The 18758-nt window shown below is 45.4% G+C and overlaps 1 protein-coding gene across 3 annotated transcripts in view; it reads left to right on the plus strand.

Moving 5' to 3' along the window:
• The window catches only part of SERPINB5 (serpin family B member 5), a 143979-nt gene that overhangs the window by 54734 nt on the left and 70487 nt on the right, over window positions 1-18758 (plus strand). For all 3 annotated transcript variants that reach the window (XM_069218796.1, XM_069218794.1, XM_069218795.1), the window contains 2 exons: window positions 1778-1915; window positions 16432-16549. In XM_069218796.1, the coding sequence (XP_069074897.1) occupies window positions 1778-1915; window positions 16432-16549 (256 nt within the window). The remainder of the gene's footprint in view (window positions 1-1777; window positions 1916-16431; window positions 16550-18758) is intronic.

Below are 18758 nucleotides of genomic sequence, written 5' to 3' on the forward strand. Positions count from 1 at the left end.
CATTGAGGATATAATTTTTGCTTATAAATAAGTTAATTGAGATATCTAAAGTAAACTAAATAACATTTCAATACATATAGTTCACGCTTCTATGATCATAGTTGTCATTTGGATATTGTTTCTTTAATCTTTCAATTTACACCACTCTCTCCAGCCACCTCACCACCCCAACAAACAACACTTACCTCTCTGACCTTCAGGTGACCTTGCACTGTCTGAAATCATTGCACTTACCTTCCGTATCAATCAGAGAGCACTGTTCTACTGTGCAGGGCTACTGCTCCACTTCTCTGCAGTTGGAAGGAGGCAGTTGATATTTGGAAGATACATCTGCTGCACACTCTCTATGTTGAACTTTATAAATATGGGCCTAAATATGGTTGATCTTAACATGAAAATCACGCTATGTGTGTTAGTTAATAAAATGCTGATTAATGTATATGTTGAGTAAAAAAAAAAGTAGTGAGTGAGTGTCACTGCACTAGAAGGCTTCTTCAGAAGCTGGCTTACACATCACAAAGAAAACCACAGACATCACAATATGAAGGTCTATGTGATCCATCCAGGTTTATCGATGATGAAACTCAGGATGAATCACACACACTATGAGGTCAAGCCAGAAGTAGAGGTAGCACAGGCCAGGATAACAACGGACATCACATTACGGGATCTATAGACCAGAAGTGGAGATGAGGCACCTGTGAATAACCACAAATGCTATGGGTCTATGGTGGCCATCCCTACATATATCCAAGCTGCAGTCACCAGAAGAGATGGCACAGCCAAGAAAACCAAAGGATATCTATAGACTCCACAGAAGAAGCTCTGTGGGATTTACCCTGAAGCTATCACAGTACAGGATACCCATAGTCACCAAAGTAGTGGGTCTGTAAGGTCTACCCAGAGGGGAAGGTGGCATATCCAAAAGACCCATTCTACAGGTTCAATAGTGGTCCTCTAAAACATAGACGTTGCAGCCCACAAGCATCCAAGCAGAACCAGAAAGATCACTATATTGGATTTGGTGAGTCCACCCAGAAATTGTGGTGCAAGCCACAAGAATCGGTGGTACTGAAGTGTTAGTGTTAAAGAGGTAGGTAGCTATTGTATTTAAAATGAAAGTGAGATGGGAGGATGTAAAGGAGATGGTACTGAGATTATGAAATGGCAGGATCAGGCCTTAGGCCCCACTTGACTCCATCAAAACCTAACTGGTTGGATCCTTAAACAGCAGGTTGTGTTTCATGTGACCACCTATTCGGATTTTTCTGCTGTGGTGGCTTAGAATGTTGGAGCTACATCTGTGCGAATATTCTACCCCAGAGGAGAAACGTCCGGCAGAATATTTAGAACTTTCTCCAGAAGTCACATGGTTTTCCATTACCACACAACTTAAAACAGACAGAATGTGTTACCTATGGAGACATACTTCAAAATTAACATACAAGACTGAGTGGGGCGGCAATGAAGAGAATCATTTATAAGTGGATGTTTTTATCATAATTCTTTTATGCAATTTAAGATATATTAATATTTGAATTAATATAGTGCATATATAGAGACACAAAAAATGTCAAGTATTCGTATTTCAATTCCTTAATTTTTTTATCGGCATTGATATTGTAATTGTTTCAGGTACTTTAAATATGTAATGTTGAAAGATGAGGAATTTGCTTGAAATTCCTATTCTGCTATAAATTACAGTGTCTGGTATTTCATTTTTTACAAATCGAGCCTAACGCTTATTTCTTTACTGTTTTTTTTTTTTTGCTGATAGGTTCTTCACATAGAAAACGCCAAGGACGTTGATTTTGGATACCAATCAATAGCCTCAGAACTAGCCAAAATTTCTGAGTCAAATTCCTTGAAACTGATTAAACGTCTGTACGTAGACAAATCACTTAACTGCACAAAGGTAGGTTTCAGGGAAGCAGATGTAGACTTACAATCCACGTGCCATAATGCACATCTGTTTTTTCAGGAGAATATGCTCTACCTGTTTTACATTTTAATTTTCTATTGTGTATCTTTCTTGCTCTCATGTATTTTTTCGCTCGTCATTCCCGGTTCTGAAATTCTCCCTTGTATCCATTTTACATGCTAATATTATTCTGCACATCTTTCCTGTATTTGTTTTTATATCGCAACTTGATGGATCATTGTGATTCTTGGGGGCATATTTATGAGCCCCTAGCGCCACCAGAGCATCACTTTTAGTAATGCCCCGGTGGCGCTATGTCCTGTGCCGTATTTACAAGGTGGTGTTAAGCAACTATTTGTGGCTCAACGCCACCTTGTAAATACGCACCTTCACACACAGCCCTTTGCATGGAAGGGGCGTGCAATGGGTGTTTCTGTGGGCGTGCCACAGCAATACCCATTGCATTTTGACACTGCCTCAGAGTTACAAGATTTCGTAAACCTGAAGCAGCGTCAAAATCGAACGCCAACAGCAACAGCCATTGCATGTCCATTCCATGCAAATTCACACTTAGGCCCTCATTATGACTTTAACAAAGACCGCGGAGCCGCGGGTGCCAGAAGACTCTGACTGCCATATTACGAATACTGATAGGGTTTTCGCCACAATTTGGGTGGAAAAAATCCAGTAGCCGTGCTGGCAGTCAGTGGTGGAGAGGTTCTTCCACTGCTGTCACCGCCATGCCAAAAGGACTCTGCCCGCCTTATTATGAGCAGTAATACGGCGTGGTGGTGTCCTGATGGCGAGGCGCTGCCGGTGGTGGAAGCGCCTGTTCCCGTTCCCTGGCGGACGACCTCCTCGCCAGACAAGGTAAGTCAATCGTCTGACAGGGGAGGAGGGTGGGAGGGTGGGAGGTGTTGTGTGTGTATGTGTGTGTGTGTGAGTCAGTGTTGTCTGTGTGTGTGAATGTAAGTGTGTATGCATGTGTGTATGGTGTTTGAATGCATGTTTGAATGTGTGTATGATTGTTGAAGTGAGTGCATGTTGGAATGTTTGTGTGAATGCCTGTCTATTCGTGCGAGTGAATGAGTGTATGTATGTGTGTGAGTGAATGAGACTATGTATGCATGTGAGTGAATGAGTGTATGTATGTGTGTTGGTGAATGTGTGTATGTAAGTGTTGGTGAATGCCTGTATGCGTGTAAGGGGGTAAGGGGAGGGCATGCTGTCATGGAAGGGGGAGGGGAGGGGGTGCTGTCATAGAGGGGGATGGAGGGAGGGGGGTGCTGTCATGCAAGGAGTGTGCGGGAGGGGGGTGCTGCCATGGAAAGGGGCTTGGGGGTGCTGTCATGGAAGTTGTGGGGGGTATTGTAATTTCAGGGGTGGGGTTGGGGGAGTCGTATGCCAGTGACAGGAAAGAAATTACCTGTCACCCAGTAGCCTTTCCGCCGGGGTTTTCATGGTAGTGCTACTGCCGTGGAAACCGTGGAGGAAAGGAGACTTGTGAATCCACTGGCGGTCTTCAGTGGACCTATGGGTCGGTCGGAGATACTGATCTCTGGCCCAGCGGTCCAACCGCCCTGGGGAAGCAGCGGGGTGTGGCGGTTTGGCCTCTGCGTAATGTGGTGGTCTTAACCACTGGCCCATTGGCGGTGAGACCGACATCGCGAGTCTGGCAGGCAGAAGACCGCCAGACTCATAACGAGGGCCTCAATATTTTTTATTTAGAAAAACAGTCAAGGACCAGATTGGTGTAAATAGTCACACGTGTTCTCTTAATTTATAACTTATGATTTCATTCTGACAGGGGCACAAAGTGCAGGTGCTTATTTCGGATTCCTATTTTTGTGTTGTAATATAAGCTGACCAGGGTCGGACTGTGGCAGAAAATAGGCCATGCCACCAAAATAAAAGTGGTCCCCCATTAGTGAATTCTATAGTTATATATAGTTAATAAGTGGTCCATATTTGCAAATTGGGGCAGTTTTGAACTTGTAAAGTAACGGTCTCTCGGTCTCTCCGTAAGTGCTGTGCAAGATATGGAATACTGCATAGACTAGCGCTTCTTCCAGGCAACATTTTGCTTTAATGTCAGGGAAATCAGCTGTCAGAATTGGACCTGCAGACCGTACCACAGGCCCACCAACTGCTAAAAAACGATCTCACACACTAACCAGTACGTTGGGTACTGCCTGATTGCCATATAAAGTGTCTTAAGGTGAGCAGAATTCTAAAGCCAACAAGCATTTGCAATGCAATGGGTCTCGCGTTTGCTCGAGTTAGAGCTATTAGCGCTGTGATTTCTGCAGTGAACATTTCTTGCCGCATAAATTGAAAATGAAAAGTAAAACAGTTGACATAAGCGAGCTGATTCAAAGCGCAATGGCCAGCATGAGCATGAGTGCGAAGGAGGGACGCAAAAGAAAAAGAAGTTCGCTCACAGTCAAACTATTCGGCAAAAGTGCAATTATCCATTTAACATGGTCGGTGTCCAAGGCAGCAAAAAAAACGCCTCAAGGAGGGACAAACATAAAGCATTTACAAATGATAACAAAGGATTTTTGAAAGGCAAGCCATACAAACGAGTGATAGAGATGGGCATGCGGTGGGCATAGTTAAAAGCCCACAGATAGATTACAACAGGCCAAAGCGCTTGCAACCTAAAAACAAGCATTTGCAATGCACTAGGGTCTCGTATTTCTCTGAGTTATAGCTATTAGCAGTTGTACACTCCCAACCGTATGTTTCTTTCCAAATTGAAAGAAAAAAACAGCGCGATCGCGCTGCTACATAGGTGTCATTACGAGTGAACTGTAATAGTTGATGTTATGCAAAGCACTCGACTTCTGGCAAGCAAGATCGCACTGCAAACAAAAAATAAAAAGTAGTCCACAAATTTGACGGGAAACAGCGAGCCTCGCATGTTTCCAGTACTTGGTCGCTGCACTCAAGGAGGGTTAACCACTGGAAAAGGCATGACGTATGCGTGCCTTTCACTAATGAAAGCAAGCAGATTTTAACAGGCAAGCCCACGAACCAATGAAAGACAACTGACGTGACGTCAACGGGGCTCCGAGCACTTTTCTAATTCCTAAAGCGTCTCGCAAGCGAAACGCATGCGTAAGCGCATGCGATGCAGGCTCAACCCTATCCAGTACATTTCACAAAAATTGAATAAGGACTACAATTTTACTTCAACCAAGCTCACAAAATGACAGCATTCTTCTCTGTAGACTTACAGAAGAGGCACTAGGAACATAAATTAATTGCAATTTTTAAAGCCTGTATTATGCTTGTTAAATAATTTGTTGTCTTATAACAACTGCTAAATATCCCTGCTTTAGAAAACATAAAAAGGCACCTCCCCCTATTTTCAGTCGACCCTCTATAAAAACCTGGACATGAGCTAAATTTCTCAAAATCTACTGGGACAGCTAAGGAAAAACCAGGACTTTCCCGGCTAATCCGGGACGCCTGGTCACTGTAGGCTGTCTGACCCTGAAGCTGACTTGATTGAATCATACAAGAGCAGAAGACAAACCGGTCCTTTTACTGCCTGGCCTTTCCTTTTTGCTTGTCGTGTTTGGAATGTATACACCTGACCTGAGAGCATAACAGCAAATTATTTTATAGGATCATCGAGGAAGAACTCTGAAATATCTAAGGATGAACATAAAGAGAATGGAAAGGAAAATACACGAGAAAGATATGGCATTCAGATCTCCCAATGAGACATCCCAAAAATTTGATAAAACAATAAAAATGATGCACATGTTGAAAATATTGTTAATATTTATGAACGAAAAACGTATCCTGGAGCAAGCTTTTTGAGAAGAAAGATAAATTCTGCTAATCAAACATTAATTATTCCTGTTACACCAGCACGTTTTCAAAACAGATGCTTTCTAACTTTTCAGTTTCTGAGATTATCAGTCATGTCTGTTTTGCAGGCTGACATGAAGAGAAAGATTTATCAAGAGGAAGATTTACTATGAGGTTTATTAACAGATTTATTAAAAGAAAGATTTATTAAGAATTCGCGCAACGGAGTACAGCAAGGCAAGTTGCTTCTTTGCATTACAGCAAACAAGAGAGCTGAAAATTGCCATATCTACTAAAATAGGGCGCTCTTAAGCTCTCTCCCTGCGCAGGAGCCCTTGAGGCTGCCTAAGGCCAAGGCGCAGGACCATGGTGAAGAGGTGCCTGCATTATGGGCCGGATTTATTTTTGCTTCCTGCACATATGATTGATCCATAGTGCATCACACATGGAAAGAGGAAATAGCGAGGAGAAAAAGCTTTTTTTCTCCTCATTACACCTCTCTTTGCTGGAGGTCTACCAATTTCACGCAATACTAGCTTTACAAACCTTAGCAAATTTACAATTGTCTGAAATCCATGGGTTATTGCACGGAAACTGCCATGCTCCAACCATCGAATGCCTACCACTAGGAAGTGCAAGCTGCAGCATTGCATTCAATTTCTTTACAAAGCCATTCAAGGCCTTGCAAATCAGGCGTTGCTTAGCTTTGTACATCACACATGAGCCGTTGCATTGCCCTGTATTGCCTTGTGTGACGCATACACAAGACACATGCTAAGTAAATGTGCCCCTGACGGCAATCCACAATGGTGGCCATAATCCATACCCTGTGAAACCTAAATTATCACAAATGTTTCTTTAAGAATATGAATGAAATAAACTAAAGCAAGCACACGGATAATAATGTACCATCACTTTTCAATAAGGAGCAGATATACTAATATTAGGAGCAAAGTAAAGCAGCAAGAAAACTGGTTGGCTGTGTCAAATGGAGAAGGCAGGAGTGTGCCTTATCTACTAAGATATAATGTGCATTTCTGCTCGCCTTTTGCAGTGGCACACTTGTGGCTGCCAAGCGCCAGCGCAGGCACCCTTGCACGTTTGTGCAAGAGGCCCTGAGTTACAGGCAGGGTATTTCTTATGCAGGAAGGGACTCCTTCCTGCACAAAAACAATCCTCTAAGACTTTTTCCTCTTTCTACGTGTGCTACAGAATGAAGCACACATAAAAAATAAAAAAAAAGGCAAAATAAACATATTTGTCCTCATTACACCCCCCCTTGGAAGGCGCTTCATTTTGATGCATTCCCAGGTTCACAAGTGTTAGTTAATCTGAGAATGTTCCAAAAACCATAGGTAGTCGCATGGCAACACCCATGCTCATCCCATGAAATGTCTTCCCAGAGAAGATTAACGCAAGGCAGCAACATGCAATACTTTGCATAACTCCAGATTTACTATGCCACATACAGCCACTCAAGGGCTCTGCATGGCATAGTAAATCTAACTTAAGGGCTTGTGCAAGCCCTTGATAAATCTGACCGTTGGTGTTTTATTGTTTAGAAGCATACACACTAAAATCATGCACTGCTTAAGTCAGACACAACCCACCTGTTAAACATCAGAACACTGCGACATTTACCAAACAGCATATACTTTGGAGGAGCACTGTGTGACCTGGCATCCTTGGTGTAGTCTCCCCTGTCTTTTTTGCCTTTGCTTCCCATGTTTTGACTGTGTACTGGACTCTGTTATTGCTGTTCTTGGTACTCTGGGCACTTTACCACTGCTGACCAATGCTAAAGTGAAAGTGCTCCCTATGTAAATTGTTTGTGTAATTGGCTTCTCCATGATTGGAATATTTGATTTACTAGTAAGTCCATAGTAAAGTGCACTAGTGATGCCCAGGGCCTGTAAATCAAACGCTACTAGTAGGCCCGCAGCACTGGTTGTGCAACACACATGAGTAGCCCCGTAAACATGGCTCAGACCTTCCACTGCAGTGTCTGTATGTGCACTTTTAACCTGCCAATTGAACCTGGCAAGTGTACCCATTTGCCACGGCCAAACCTTCCATTTTTAGACATGTAAGGCACCCCTAATGGAGGCCCTAGGTAGCCCAATGTCAGGGTGCAGTTTATGTTAAAGGTGGGGCATGTACTGACGTGTTTTACATCTCCTAACATTGAAATACTGCCAAATTCGGTTGTCACTGTTGCAGGACCTATCTCACCCAGGTTAACATGGAGGCTGCCTTTAAATATCCTTAAAGTGCAGTTTCCCTTTGGGAGCAGATGTAGATTTGGAGTTTGGGGTCTCAGAACTCACAATTTAAAAAAAAATCTTTTGGTAAAGTTGTTTTTTAAATTGTCAGTTTGAAAATGGCACTTTTAGAAAGTGGCCATTTTCTTGCTTAAATCATTCTGTGACTCTGCCTGCTTGTGTATTCCCTGTCTGGGTCAGACTGACAGGTGGAGTGAGTGTGAATCCCCTCTAGACAGTGACACAAAGGGAGGAGCTGGGGTGTAGCCTGCATATCCTGATGAGCCATCTGCACTAGAGTGGAGGGAGGAGTGGTCACTTACACCTGAATGGGCTGTGCCTGCCTTCACACAATGCAGTCTCCAACCCCCTGGTGTGAGTTTGGAGCCAGGCCTGGGCAAGGCAGGATCTTGTGAACAACAGAGACTTTCCTTTGAAGTTTGCCTACTTCAAAGAGAGAAAGAAGTATAAATAGTGGGCCCAAAATTTTTATATTTACTTGTGCAGCCAAGAGGAACCTCTGCCAAGGAGAAGAGTGGAAGAGCTGAAGAGAAGTGCTGCCCCTGCCTGTGACTATGCTTTGTTGGGCTATCCTGCAGTTGCTGATTCTGCCTGAAGAAGGGGACAACAAAGACTGGACTTTGTGGTATAATCCTGCTTGTGAAGAATCTCCAAGAGCTTGGAATGAGCTTGCCTCCTGTTTTGAAGTCTCAGGGCCATCAAAGACTTCCTCTGCCAGCACCTGGACTCTCTGCTGAGAATCCTGCCCTGCCAAGTGGTGCCCTATCCAGTCCCTGGCCCCTCGAAAGGTGAAGCTAGTAGAACAAAGATGGAAATCCACGCACAGGGAGCTGTGAGGGTAAAATCTTGATGTACCACCTGCAATGTGGGTGTAAAAAGGATGTGTCACCAGCCTCGACACTGACTTCAATGCATCACCTGCATCGCAGCTGGAGAAACAATGCAACACCTGCTTGCGGCTGCTGAAAATGACGCAAACCCCACGCAGTGCGGTTTTCCATCACATACGGCCGGATTTCTGATGCATCATTGCTGGGCATCAAAGTTATCGTGAACCTGTGTGGATCTGAGGTGCCCTGTCTGGAAATTGATGCATCGCTCTCTTGCAGGAGAGAAAAATGACGCATCACCTATCCGACTGGAGAAGAAACGACACACGACCTCACTTGCGAGTAAGGAATTGATGCATCACTGACTTTTGCAACGCATGCTCTCCAGTGCTGCTTTTTTTTTTGCGCAAACCAGCTACTTTGTGTAAAAACGTTTCCATTGTTTTCTATGTTGTAAGACTGTTTTTATTTTTAAATGTTTTATCTTGACTTGTGTTTGTAGGATTTTTATCATTCTGGTTTTGTTTGATTTAGATAAATATTACCTGTTTGTCTAAACTGGTGTGCTGTCCATTTTGTAGTGTTTTCACTGTATTACTGTGTGTGTTGGTACAGATACTTTACACATTGCCTTTGAGATAAGCCTGACTGCTTATGCCAAGCTACCAAGGGGGTGAGCAGGTGTTGTCTTAGGAGTGTACTTCCCTTACCCTGACTAGAGTGAGGGTACCTGCTTGGATGGAGTGCAAACTGACTGCCAGCCAGAGACCCAATTTCTAACATTGGTTATCAGCAGTGAGGATATAACTTGAATTTTTACTTGATATACAGTGATTGAGTGTACACTACTGTTTTCATTGCAGGCCATTACGTGACCACATACTACTTGTTTTTGCTTTTTCTCTTTTTGGACTTTTCTACTTCAATTTTTTGTGATTTTTGAACTTCTCTTGGTAACTCTCTGAACTACTTTGGAGCATTGCATTGTTTGCATTATTTACTAACCAACATGCCTCAATCTGGGGATTCACCAGCTGTGGCTACAAAGGCTGTTTTCGATTTGGAGAAATTGGAGGAGTACACAGAGGCTCAAATGAAGCAGTTTTGTAAGAATCTTGCCTGCCCAATCAAGAGCTCCTCCAGGAAGGAGGAGCTGCAAAAGACATTCAAGGCCTGGGTAGCAGCCAAGGAGGCTGGGAGGCAGACAGAGGAGGATGAGGAGGGTGAGGAGGTGTATAGTAATCCTGGTGGTGTAGTGGATGTACCTGTTCTGCCTGGGGGAATTGTCTCCACGGCAGGTAGCAGTGTGTCATTCAAGGGTCTGACTCCTGAGGAGTTGCAGGACAGACTGGCAGAGAGTGTTCACCTATTTGAGTTAGAGAAGCTGAAGATGGAGAGGGATGTGGAAGAGAGGAGGCTGGCCATTGAAGAGTAAAAGATGCTCTTGGATCATTAGCTCAGTTAAAGGGAGGGATAAGAGAAGCCAGTCTAGTAGAGATGATGGCAGCAGTACCTCTGTGCAGCCTGAGAGGAGGGTGCACATTCCTAAAGATCTGTTGAAGGATTACAAGAGGGATAATGACATCTATCTGTGGTTCCAGGGGTATGAGTCTGCTGTCCACATGAACATGGTCCCTGAAGATATTGGAGGGCGGGTCTGTCGAAGCACTTTGAGGTAGAGGGGAGGGACAGTGTGACATCCTTAGGGGATCCTTATGGACTCACCTACTCTATTATGAGGGATGCCCTACTCACAAGATATGGTCTCACCTCTCAGCAGTACAAGGACAAGTTTAGGTCCTACAGAAGAAAGAATGCCAAACTTGAGTAGAATGTGTCCACTCTTTTTGCAGGTCACTGGATGGTTGGGTGGAGGGCAGTAAGGTGACAACCTATGAGGGGCTTACAACTTAATTGCTCGGGAGCGCTTGTATAGTCTTTGTTTTCCAGAGCTGCACATGCACCTAATTGACAGCAAGCTGACTGACCCCAGAAAGCTTGCCCAGGAAGTGGACCAGAGGGAAAGCACCAGGGTCCAGAAGAGGTTGGGGCAGACTCTGCTAAGGGTGGGCAGGATCCCCATCAGAAGAAATGGGGGGGTAAGGGTAAACAGAGAGAATTCTTCAAATGGCCCAAACCTATTTCCCAGGGTAAAGAATCCCAGTCCCCCAGTGAAAAGAAGCCATGGGTCTCTACAGGGAAACCTGCAGAGAAGAGTCCCCGCAAGTGTTATGCATGTGACGAGATAGGTGATGTGAGGGAGATCCCAAATGTCCAAAGTGGACACTGGCACCCACAGGTGCTCAGTCACAGGATTTGGCCAATGTTTTGCTTGGGGAGGAGTTGGTTCTAGGTGAATGATAGCCAACAAAGATGACCCTTGTTTCACTAGGGGACAGTGAGATGGTCTAGAGCACCCTTGCGCCTGAGACCACTAAAAAGTACAGGCAGTGGGTGACCATCAATGGACAGAGGGTGGAGGCTCCGAGAGACACAGGAGCCGGTGTGACCTAATGTTTGAGGAACAGGTAGTTCCCCATTCACTTCACCATGTAGTTGAGGTAGACAACTCAGAACACCTGTGCGGAGTAGCGCAGGTTTGTTTTGAATGCAGTGGGGGTCTTAGGTGCCTTAAGAATAGCTGTGAGTCCAACCATGCATGTAGATTGTCTGGTTGGCAATGACCTGGAGGATTCCCCTTGGAAGGAGGTGGAACACAGGTCTCACTTGGAGATGCTGACTCTGCCTGGATGGGTGTGTGTATCCATCTGGTCAATCGCAGTCTGTCAGGGTGATCAGGAGACCCTGCAGCCTAAAAAAGTGGCCCAGGTATATGCCAGAAGGAGGAAAGGCAAGGGGCACTGGAAACCCGCCCCAGAAGTTCCAGTTCCCAAAGTCTGGGAGGAGGCTGATCCTGAGGGTAGTGCCCTGGAGCCTACAAGGGAGCAGGCGGCTAAGCTGGGGGAGTTCCCTGAGCTGACTCAGTGGCAGTAGGAAGGAGGACCCACCAGGGAATCATTCTGAGGCACAGAAGGCATACCCCATTCTGGAGGGTTTGCAGCAGCAGGCTGCAGAGCAGGCATCTGGCAAGTAATCTGGTTCACATCTGATTTATTGGAGGGTGGCACGCTGATGCACACCGTAGGTATTACCAAACTTGTCAGGCAAGTGGCAAAAGTGAGAGGAAAAGTAAGACTCTCCTCCAACCATTTCCTGTTGTCAGCACCCCTTTGAAAGGGTTGGTATTGACATTCTGGGGCCTCTGGATCCCAAGGCAGCCATGAGCAACAGGTTTATCCTGATATTGGTGGCCCATGCCACCCGGTACCCAGAGGCCTTTCCTTTCATATCACTCACTGCCCCTGTGGTGGGACGTGTATTGATGTTTTTTTTTTTACCTGCATGGGATTCCCCAACAAGGTGGTACCTGATAGGGACATCTACTTCATATCTACATATATTAAGTCTCTGTGGAAGGAGTGTGGGGTAACCTACAAGTTTACCACTCCTTTCCATCCCAAAGGATGGTTGAGAGATTCAACTGCACCTTGAAGGGCATGATTATTGGCCTGTCAGAGCCCTTAAGGCGTACATGGGACGTCCTCTTGCCATGCCTTCTGTTCGCATACAGGGAGGTGCCATAAAAAAGTCTTGGATTTAGCCCTTTTTAGTGGCTGTATAGCCACCCTGTGAGGGGACCTTTGAGTCTGGCTAGGGAAGGCTTGGAGAAAGCCTCTAGTAAGCCCCCCCAGGATGTATTCAGTTACATGCTGGCTTTTAGGAAGCAGACATCCAGCTTCAGGAAGATCGCTCAAGAGCACCTGGAAGCACCCGAGGAAGATATTAAACGGTGGTATGACCAGAATGACACTCTGGTTGAGTTTCTTCCTTGGCAAAAAGTGTGGGTGATGGCCAGAGTGGAGCCTAGATCTCTCCAAGTCAAGCGGACTGGGCCTTTAGAGGTGGTGGAGCACAAGAGTGATGTCACCTATCTGGTGAAATTGCAGACTCCTAGGAACCCTTTGAGGCCCTGAATGGTAACCACCTCAAGCCTCACTTACTGACCTCCTGTCTGCTAAGGAGAAAAATGGGTCTGTGGAGGATGTGAACCTCTTGCCCTCACTGACCTCAGAGCAACAGAGGGACTGTCGCCAGGTGTTGGGACAGTTTGCCTCGTTGTTTTCCTTGATCCTTATGGTCAATCATTTATGTACACATGATGTAGACACTGGGGCAGTCCACCTGTGAAACATAAAGTTTACAGGGTGACTAACAAGATTAGGGCCAACATTAAGGATGAGGTATCCAAAATGTTAGCTCTTGGGGTTATTGAGTTTTCCAGTAGCCCTTGGGCCCGCCCTGTGGTCTTGGTCCCAAAAGCTGCTCCTCCTGGTGTCTCTCCAGACCCAGATTCTGTGTTGATTACCGGAGACTCAATGTGGTCACAAAGACTGATGTGCACCCAATCCCCCGAGCTGGTTAGCTCATTGACCAGTTAGTGGCTGCCAAATATCTCAGCACATTTTATTTAATGTCTGGATACTGGTAGATTGCTCTGACTGAGGAGGCTAAGGTGAGGTCTGCATTTTCTACCCCAGATGGGTTCCACCAGTTTAGGGTGATGCTTTTTGGGATAAAAAATGCTCCTGCCACCTTTCAGAGGCTGGTTGACCAGGTGTTGGCTGGATTGGATGATTCCAGTGCAGGCTACCTGGATGGCATTGCTATGTTCAGCTCCACTAGCGAGGAACACTTTCAGCACCTCTGCAAAGTGTTAGAGGCCCTGCAGAAAGCAGGCCTCACTATTAAGGCAAGTACGTGCCAAGTAGGGCAGGGTTCTGTGGTGTACTTGGGACACCAGGTGGGGAGTGGTCAGGTTGCACCCCTACAGCCAAAGATTAATACCATCTCGGTTTTGGAGCCCCCTAAGACCCAAACTGAGGTGAGAGCCTATTTAGGTCTCACAGGTTACTAGAGGAGGTTTGATAAGGGGAATGGCACCATTGTTGCTCCCTTAACTGAGTTAACTTCCAAGAAACAAACAAAGAAAGTGATCTGGACTGTGACTTGCCAGACAGCTTTTGATGCCCTGAAGGTGGCCATGTGCACGGCACCCTTGCTGAAGGCACCTGATTTCTCTCAAGAATTTGTCGTAGAGACTAATGCTTCAGAGCATTGTGTAGGAGCAGTGTTGTCCGAGCTAAATGAAGAGGGCCTGGACCAGCCTGTAGCCATCATTAGTCCGAGGTTACTTCCCTGAGAACGTAGGTGGAGTGCAATTGAGCGTGAAGCTTTTGCTGTGGTCTGGGTGCTGAAGAAGATGAGACTCTTCTTGTTTGGGACTCACTTCCGGGTTGAGACAGACCACAGGCCCCACAGGCCCCACAGATGGTTGATGCAGATGAGGAGTGAGAACCCAAAACTTTTGAGGTGGTCTATCTCCCTACAGGGAATGGACTTTACGATGGAACATCGCCCTTGAGCAGAACACACTAATAATGATGGTTTGTCCAGATTCTTTTGCCTTAGTGATGAGAACTCCGATGAGGTTGGGTAATTCTCCCCACTTTCTGCTGGAGGGGACACATGTTAGGCCTGGCATTCTTCACACAGTATCCCCTGTTGTTTTTGCCTCTGCTTCCCGTGTTTTGACTGTGTGCTGGACTCTGTTTGTGCTATTTTTGATACTCTGGGCACTTTTTCACTGCTGACCAGTACTAAAGTGCAAGTGCTTCCAGTATACATTATATGTGTAATTGGCATATTTGATTTACTAGTAAGTCCCTAGTAAAGTGCACTAGAGTGCCCATGGCCTGTAAATCAAATGCTACTAGTGGGCCTGCAGCACTGGTTGTGCCACCCACATGAGTAGCTGTGTAAACATGGCTCAGACCTGCCACTGCAAAGTCTGTGTGTGCAGTTTTAACCTGCCAATTCAAGCTAGCAAGTGTACCCACTTGCCAGGACCAAATCATCCCTTTTTATACATGTAGAGCACCCTTAAGGTAGGCCCTAAGTAGCCCCATGGATACAGTGCAGTTTATGTTAAAGGTGAGAAACATACTGATTGTGTTTTACATGTCCTAACAGTGAAATACTACCAAATTCGTTTTTTTACTGTTGCAAGGCCTATCTCTCTCATAGGTTAACAAGGGGCCTGCTCTTTAGTCTGGAGTATCCTAACCTTGGCACAGGGTCTGCACGCCGCTCAATGGGAACATGTGCAACACATACTTTTGAGGATCAAGACAATGTTTTCAATATGGGTCACAAACATTGATGTCTTTATCTGGTAATTGTGCTAACACAAATGTGGGCCTTTTCCTGTGCCAAAACCTTGCAGAAAAGTGCATATTTGCACACAACACCTCTGTTCAGTTCCCTGAGGAATGTGCTTACAGTGATCCAGCACCTCACCCCTTCCTCAGTATAATCAGGGGCCCCAATCCGTCTTACCGTGGAGGACTTCCATTTGGGTACTTGACTTCCTGTAGTGATGGCAGTGGCTTCCAGAAGTGACATCATGGCGCCTAGCATGTTGTAAGACACTGACAAATACAGGTCGTGTGCTCACGAGGTTCAAGGCAACTACTATTCTGAGAATGAACCTTGTGAGCAGCAGAAATGTTTGAGAGATCTCATAGAGGACGTTTTTGTAACTACACTTTTAATTTCTCCTCTTGCCCACAGACTCAATTAACTAGTAAGATGGTATATTTTGTAACTGGGTCTGAAAAGTGTGAGGAGATGAGCTGAAAAGAGCAGAAGAGTTAGATAAAGGAGTGGTGCAGGGGCTTGAGACCTCTTTGGAGCGTGTACCCTATTGCACTTTTTTATTACATCCGGGGTGGCTAGAACTTGGTGAGGTTCCACTGATTTTTTTGTGCTGGGAGCTTGGCCTGCGATAAGCATGTGGCACTGCTTCTTGAGATGTTTTGGGTGCAAGTCAAGAAGATTTTCTACTGGAGCATCAGCTTTCTCACTGGACCACCTGTAACTGTCTGCATTAGGAAAATCTTGCTGGCTGTTGTCCGAGTGCCCGAAAACTGCACTGGAGAATGTCGATACTTACCATTGGTAAGCTCTACACAAGAAAAACTCCATCACTCTGTGGTTCGTGGCATTTAGCCGGAACTCTTCATTACAAGCAATGGGCAGAGTGGCTAAAATTCCACCAACTCCACCGGCGTATTTATCGCCCACCCCTAGTAACATTGTGCACTTACTGCCTATGATATATTGGCTTAAGGACATTACACCTATCTCTTGGGCACTCTGCCAGAATGCGCCTATAGATGTTAACAGCAACGCAAAAAATTAACTCGGTGCATTATTTATTTGAATGTAGAGCATAGTCTTTCAAAAATACATTTTGTTTCAGTTTAGAATGATGTGTTTATTTTATGCAGAATATCTCACACATTTTAAAATGATCTGCAGTTTGTTTAAAACATTGACTTTGGCCTCTTATAGATCTACAATCTGAACTTAACACAACTATAGTCTGTCAGATGTTTCTCAGGCTGTGTTGCATTTTGTCATTTGTTTTCACCCATTTCACTTTTGCTTCTTTCAGGAATTCATCAACTCCAGCAAGAAGCCCTATCCATCACAGTTGGAAATTGTAGATTTTAAGGAACACCCAAAAGAAACCAGAGAGCAAATCAACAAAAATATTAGTGAACTAACTAATGGCAAGTACTCTTCGAAAAGTAGTGTGGGGAAAATATTAAAGACTGTTAATATGTGGTCATTGAATGTAAAATTCACAGCCATGATTAAATTATAAAATTATGTTTAACCAGAACTAGTCATGAGATTATAGGTGCTGAACACTAACCAATCACACACTTTTCTTGCCATCAATTCATGGTGCATTTTGATATTGGGGATGGGTTGCAAACCTATCCAAGACAGGCATTTTTGCACAGTAATCTCGGAATCAGAGGCAATGTACTCTTTTGGGATTGAGTGAGCCTTGTATGGTAAACAGGAGTGTGGACCTGCCCTGAATTCATGAGTACATGTCAAATTGGTATCCTGGCTTTCTTTTTGTTCTTGGAATCATGGTAATCAAGTGTAAGCACAGAAGGCCAGGCCCGTCCAAGACATGACATTAATGCTTACATTAAGTGTGCCCTCATAGTATACAATGGACTACTGTCCCTGACCTGCATGCATAACGTAAATGGATATTTGTGCTTGGTAATGTGTCTTTAATTTCCTTTGTTGTGTAATAAAATTACGAGAAGCATGTCAGTAATCTGGATTGTCTCACTATGTAGGGGCGTTTCCATTTGTATCTCAGAGGTGGCCCTTTTAATGGTCAATGGCTTGATACCTGAGGGTGACGGCTGGCCGTTTTGGAGACTAACAAAAATGTGCATGGTATTGGTCTTTGACCCACCTAATATTTACGCCATTTGTATTGGATTAGAATGATGGTTTGATTTCCGCTGATCTATTGTGATTTGTTTTAGCTCGTTATTTTTATCATGTATGGTTTTATGATATGTTTTTAATGTTTTGGTATATACGTACCTTTTGATGGGTATATTTTTTAACTGAATAAAGGAATTTTACTACTACGTAATTGGTTGTGGCAACATACTGTGCTTCATGATCTACAGTGTTCCCATGACTCTTTCTCTCTGTCAGAAAGAAAGATGTCTACTGATCCATCTCTTGTAAAGATTCTATGTTTTTTTGAGATCTAGAAGCATGCACTAACAATCAGTGTGTATGTTGAGTGTGAGTCTATACAGTGCATGTGTTTTACATGAATGGTAGTAGAACATAGCGTGTTGTATGAAACCAAATATGCATGTATAGCACATGAATGGTTGTAGGACACTGTGGCCCTCATTCTGACCTTGGCGGGCGGCGGAGGCCGCCCGCCAAAGTCCCGCCGTCAGGTTACCGTTCCGCGGTCGAAAGACTGCGGCGGTAATTCTGACTTTCCCGCTGGGCTGGCGGGCGGTCGCCTTCAGACCGCCAGCCAGCCCAGCGGGAAAGAGGCTTCCACGATGAAGCCGGCTTGGAATCGAGCCGGCGGAGTGGAAGCTGTGCGACGGGTGCAGTTGCACCCGTCGCGTATTTCACTGTCTGCACAGCAGACAGTGAAATACTTGTAGGGGCCCTCTTACGGGGGCCCCTGCAATGCCCATGCCAGTGGCATGGGCACTGCAGGGGCCCCCAGGGGCCCCGCGACCCCCCCTACCGCCATCCGGATCTCGGCGGTCCGACCGCCGGGATCTGGATGGCGGTAGGGGGGGTCGGAATCCCCGCGGCGGTGCAGCAAGCTGCGCCGCCGCGGAGGATTCAATGGGGCCGCGGTACACTGGCGGGACCCCGCCAGTGGTGCCGGTCCGACCGCGGCTTTACCGCCGCGGTCGGAATCCCCATTGGAGCACCGCCGGCCTCTCGGCGGTGCTCCCGCGGTCCTCCGCCCTGGCGGTCAAAGACCGCCAGGGTCAGAATGACCACCTGTGTGTTGGATGAATCTGAATACTGGGGCCACTGGGGTCCATTTAGGGAGTCCCCGGTTTATCATGGCACAAGATGGAGCAGCAGGATAGTTTCTGCAGACAGTAGTAATATATTAAGTGCATATGAATGGTTGGAAGGTGGACTTTATAAATTCCATGAAGGCTGTGTTAGCCAGGAGGGGGTTGATTAGATCTTCCAGAGCCTTGTTGGTTGGTATATTATAGGGGTGAGTGGTGGGACTGCAGTTTCTGTTGTTTAAAGTGAGGAGATGTCTAGGAAGGCCATGTCTTTGGTCTAATTCTAAGTAATGTTTTAGAAAGACTAATGTAGGGATCTCACTCTTCACTGTGTTTTGGGTATTTTTCGTTGGAGCCTGCATCAATGCTTTCTGCTGTGAGATACATCGCTTTACAC

Source organism: Pleurodeles waltl, chromosome 2_1, assembly GCF_031143425.1.
Source record: "Pleurodeles waltl isolate 20211129_DDA chromosome 2_1, aPleWal1.hap1.20221129, whole genome shotgun sequence".
NCBI lineage: Eukaryota > Metazoa > Chordata > Amphibia > Caudata > Salamandridae > Pleurodeles > Pleurodeles waltl.